At 49.1% G+C, this 4,996-nt stretch overlaps 1 protein-coding gene across 3 annotated transcripts in view; it reads left to right on the top strand.

Annotated features, from left to right (window-relative positions):
• The window catches only part of Eef2k (eukaryotic elongation factor 2 kinase), a 45,216-nt gene extending 40,315 nt beyond the window's left edge, over window positions 1–4,901 (top strand). For 2 of the 3 annotated variants that reach the window (XM_010623444.3, XM_010623443.3), the window contains exons 16-17: window positions 1,551–1,729; window positions 3,560–4,901. In XM_010623444.3, the coding sequence (XP_010621746.1) occupies window positions 1,551–1,729; window positions 3,560–3,669 (289 nt within the window). In that variant the 3' untranslated portion in view covers window positions 3,670–4,901. The remainder of the gene's footprint in view (window positions 1–1,550; window positions 1,730–3,559) is intronic. The other variant, XM_010623445.3, reaches the window with a different exon arrangement.
• The last annotated feature ends 95 nt before the right edge of the window (window positions 4,902–4,996 follow it).

Here is a 4,996-nt window from a genome sequence, read left to right as displayed (position 1 = left end):
TTTTTGAGCCAGGGTCTTGCTATGTAGTCCAGACTGGCCTTGAACTCTCTGTATAGCTCAGGCTGGCCTTAAACTTATGGTGATCCTCCTGCCTCAGCCTCCTAAGTACTGGGATCACAGGTGCGCACCACCATGCCTGGCTGACACACTGGTTTTTAATATTTATTTAGCTAAATCTATCATAGCTTCTCTTATAGCTTCTGCTGAAGTCATTTTCTTCTTCTTCATTCTAAGCAGCTCCAGTGAGGGAGCGTTAATTAAGGTGCAGCCATAAGCCCCAAATACATTAAGAGGTTTTGGTCCTTGCAGAAGTTCTAATAGGAAAATTCCAAGGCAGGGTGGGAAGCCTAACCACCGAGATAATGGGGCAGGGAAAGATTAGGCCCTTTCCCTTCTAGTGTTTCCAGGGAAATTGATTTCCTTTTTTTTTCCTTTTTGATACCAGGGGGCGAACTTGGGATTTTGCGCTTGCAAGGTGGGTGGTGGAAGCACTGAGCTAAATCCCCAGCCCTGATTTCCATTTTTAATAAGATAAAATGGAGTCAAGGTTAACGCCTCAATACCATCCCCTCCAGCCCCTTGTTCATATTTATTCATTCAACAAACACTTACTGAGCCTGTGCTCCCGGTCAGCCCTTGAGACTACAGCAGTAAACAACAGGCAATGGTCTCGTCTTCTTGTCCCCTTTGCTCTTGTCTGAGGAGACCACAATCAATAGAGCCCAAAGGAGAATTAAAGTAGCTATTGTAAGAAATGCAGTGTCTGGGGACAGCATCTGCTAAGAGGTGGCGTGTGAGCTGAAACAGGGGGGATGAGGAGCCGGAGCGGAAAGGGTTAGGAGAAGGGTGTCCCAAGGCCGGGGCACAGCAGGGCTGGCATGTTTGTACAGAGATGGACAGGAGCCAAGAGTGGAGGCCCATGGAGTCAGCCTGTGAGGGGAGAACAGCAGGTCAGCAGAGCTGCTGCCCCTGGCACATTTCAGGACCCCGGTGGCCACCTTTAGCTGAGACCCACTCCTTCCTGACCGTGCTGAAAGTACTTACTCCTATGAGTGACAGGCAAAGAAAAACAGCCTGAGGTGCTGTTAACTCTGTGTGTTGTGTTGGGCGAGTTCGGCTGGAACCTGTAATGCCCTTGCCAGTTTGGCCACATGCAGCTGCCATAGCAGGAGCTGGAGGTAGAGGGGTGAGATGCACTTGGAGCTTGGTGAGAGCCAGAGCGGGCTGCCCAGGCAGAGAAGAGAGGGGCTGTGTGTTGCTGTTAGCTCAGATCGTTCCGGGGTTTTCTGCCCACCTCTTCTGCCTGTATCACAGAGCAGTGTGGTGAGGACACCTAGCCCACTGCTGGTGCCAGGGTTGAGCATGTGTGGTCCTAGAAGCAGGCCCCCTTTTACATGGAGGTGTCCCTTAGATACAGTGGCCTTGGGCACTAGAGGTGACAAATCAGAGGTGGTGGCCCCGCTGCAGTCCTTGCCTTGCCCGCCTCTGGATGGCCCCTGTGACCGCCCCTTTGCCGGGTGACATCCCCTCTTCCTCTTTCTCCTGGCAAGGGGTCTCGACTGGGTGCAGGCGCTGCGCTGGTACAACACTGCCCTGGAGACCACAGACTGCGACGAGGGCGGTGAGTTCGACGGGATGCAGGATGAGCCCCAATATGCGCTGCTGGCCCGCGAGGCCAAGATGCTGCTCACGGGTGGCTGCGGCCTGGAGAAGGACCCACAGAGATCAGGTGGGCTGACCCAAGAGGGCTTCTGGAACTGGTGTGCAGAAGGGCCTTCCTTGAGCTCCGTCCCCAGCACTGTTTTTTTTTTTTAAATTTTGAGCCAAAGTCTTGCTAAGTCACTAAGTTGCCTGGGCTGGGCTTGAACATGCCATCCTCAGGAATCAGGCCAGGGTGCCAGCATCACAGGTGTGTCCACAACCAACTTAGAAAGTATAGCTTATGTGTCATATTAAATATTGTAAGTACCGTGATGCAACGCAGAGATGATTGGAGGTACATAGGTTATTTGCAAGCAGGATGCCATCTTATTTTGGCATCTACAGTGGATCCTGAAACAAATATCCCATGGACCCTGAGGCCACTGTGTATTTGTGTTTGGGGAAAGTTCTTTGCCGTTTTAAAAATTGAGCTGAAGTTTTCTTAACATTTAATACCTTAAAGTGTACAGTTAAGTGCACTGCAGTATTTCCATGGTGTTGCACACCCGTCATGAGTACCTAATTTCCAGAACATTCCCGTCACCCTAAAAAGAAACCCTGTTCCGTTAGGAGTTGCTCCTGCTCACCTCCCGTTCCTTGTAATCGCTGATCTGCTTTCTGTCTGTGGATTGGTCTGTTCTGGACTTACTACGTAAATGGAATCACATAACATGTGGACTTTCGTGTTGTTTGGCTTCTTTCACCTACAATAATGGTTTCTTTTTTGGTACCAGGGATTGAGCTTGGGTCCTTGTGCTTGTGAAGCAGGCAGTGGAACCACTGAGCTAAATGCCTGGCCCAACCTAGAATAATGTCTTTAAGATTCCTCCCCGTTAGAAGTGCTTCATTCCTTTTCATTGCCAAATAATATTCCATTATATGTATTTGCCACATTTTTCTTACATAAATGTATTAATCTGCTTGAACTGCCATATAGCCCAAGTGATTTAAAAAGTAGGCAGCAAACATTTGTTTTTATATTTTGTATCTCTTTTAACACAGCATCTGACTGTGTAGCTCAGGCTGACCTTGTGCCTCAGGCTCTGCCTCCCAAGTGCTGGGATTACAGGCATGTACCACCACCCCAGCTAAAATTTGGTTTTAAGCCCAAGGTCTCATGCATGCTAGGCATAAGTGCTCTGCCACTGAGATACATTCCCAGCTCCCAGAATTTATTTCTCAGCATTCTAGAAGCGAGGGTGTCTAAGGTACTGGCAGTGCTGTTTCTAGCAAGCAGTCACCTTCTCCCTGTGTGCCCACAGGACCTTTCTTCTGTATGCAAGCAGAAAGAGAACAAGCCTCGCTCTCACTTCCTCCTCCGACAAGGGCTCCACTCTTTTCCATGAGGGCCCCAGCCCTGTGATGTCATGTAACTTTTGTCGCAGCTCCGAGCTCCTACCTCCAAACATAGTAACTTTATGGATTCAACATACAAATTTGTGAGCGGGAAGCCCAAGCAGCGGGGGGTATACACATGTCCAGTCTTAAGAGTATTCCACTTTGATACATTCTCAATTCCTTCTGTGAAAGTCCCCATCCTGGTTCTCATTGGCTCAAACAGAATCACTACTCACCCCTGAACCAGTCACTGTGGTCCCGAGATGGCTTACTCTGATTGGCCACGCCTGAGTTGGACCAATGCACATGGAGGGGGGAATGGAAGTGCGCTCTAATTGGCCAGATGACGTGCCATCCCCTTGATTTTCAGATTATTCCTATTACCTAGAAGGAGAGGGCACAGGAGTGGTTTGGGTTGCTATAGAATCGGCTGGGTGCTCTCCTGGGAGAGGTAGGGGAGGCAAGGCTGGCAAAGACCAAAGGAGTTTGCATCTCTCTGCCCTGCTCTGCTCTCTTGCAGGTGACTTGTACACCCAGGCGGCGGAGGCAGCGATGGCAGCCATGAAGGGCCGACTGGCGAGCCAGTACTACGAGAAGGCAGAGGAGGCCTGGGCCGAGATGGAGGAATAACACACCCCGAAAGTCACTGCCTGCTGGCCCAAAGCAAAGGGCTAGAAAGGACGCAAGACTCGTTTTGTTTGGGAGGGGGAAAAGTATTTTTGCGGTGCTGTAAATCGTGTTTTGTATTTCATTTTTTAATGCTTGAAAAAGTCTTTGCTACCAGCAGAGACACTGCAGCTGTCGCATAAGACAGTCTTTGGGGAAGTGGGGGTTGAAAACGCAGCCGAATGAACCAACATATTGTTTTAAGTCTCTGTTTTGATTTTCTCTTTTTTTATCAGCAGATGTAAGCAGGTGCTTCTTGGCCTCAGATGGACAATTTTGGGGCTTTGCTTGCCAGCTTTTCAGGCTGGACTCAGATTTTAGGCCCTGGGAGCCCTGGGTTTCACGCGAAACGTGGAACTGCACATTTGCTTTCCATAGGGTGTGTTTGTCCTAACTTAGTACAAGGCCTTCTCTCCCCAAGCATGTGGAAGTGTGCACAACAGTTTTCAGTGGACATGAGATTATTCAGTACCCAGGCTCTCTTCTGCACTCGGAAGGGGCCTGCACACTGAACATCGTCTCACGTTTTAGTTTAATTTCTTCCCACCATGGGACTGACTTTCTGGCATACAGCCCAATTCCATTTTTTAAGCATGCTTTTTATCACGGGCTTTACAAAAGAGGGCTGATTTTTGTATGCACACATTCTCTACCTCTGACTCCTGTATCAGCTCTGTGGAGGAGGGCGCCCCTCAAAGCTTTTACTCACTGTCCCCCAAGCACACGTGTACGCCGCACCTCTGTGGCTGCCTCCGTGGAACGGAAGTGCCCTTGTCCAGGATCCCTGGCTCTGTCTCACGTGAAGCTGCTCTGTAGAATCTGCTTCCTGGCCCTTGTCCTTGACATTTTCTGCTTGAAATTGTGCTGTTTTTCTTGTAATTTGTGGCAGGCTGCTTTCAGCAGTAGCCCCTTGAGATTTTATCGAAGATGTTTGGGAATGAGAGGGCGAGAACTATAAACATCCATTAATTCCAGTCGTTTCCCCAGGGCCAGGCTATGGCTGTCTTTGCGTAATGATCTTTCTTTTTTTCAGAGGAGTTCAGCTGTATCATTAGTACACGATTTCAGTTATTTCAAGTAGCCAAGAAACCAGACTGTTTTGATCAACCACAAATACTAGAGTGGTGGCTTTCTTTGTTAAAAATCAAACCCAGCTGGGCGTGGTGGCACATGCCTGTAATCCCAGCACTCAGGAGGCTGAGGCAGGAGATCACTGTGAGTTTGAGACAAGCCTGGGCTACATAGTAAGTTCCAGGTCAGTCTCAACTACATAGTGAGACCCTGTCTCAAA

Source organism: Fukomys damarensis, unplaced genomic scaffold, assembly GCF_012274545.1.
Source record: "Fukomys damarensis isolate Sample0158 unplaced genomic scaffold, DMR_v1.0_HiC HiC_scaffold_34, whole genome shotgun sequence".
Taxonomy (NCBI): Eukaryota; Metazoa; Chordata; class Mammalia; order Rodentia; family Bathyergidae; genus Fukomys; species Fukomys damarensis.
This window is presented reverse-complemented; position numbering and strand designations above follow the sequence as displayed.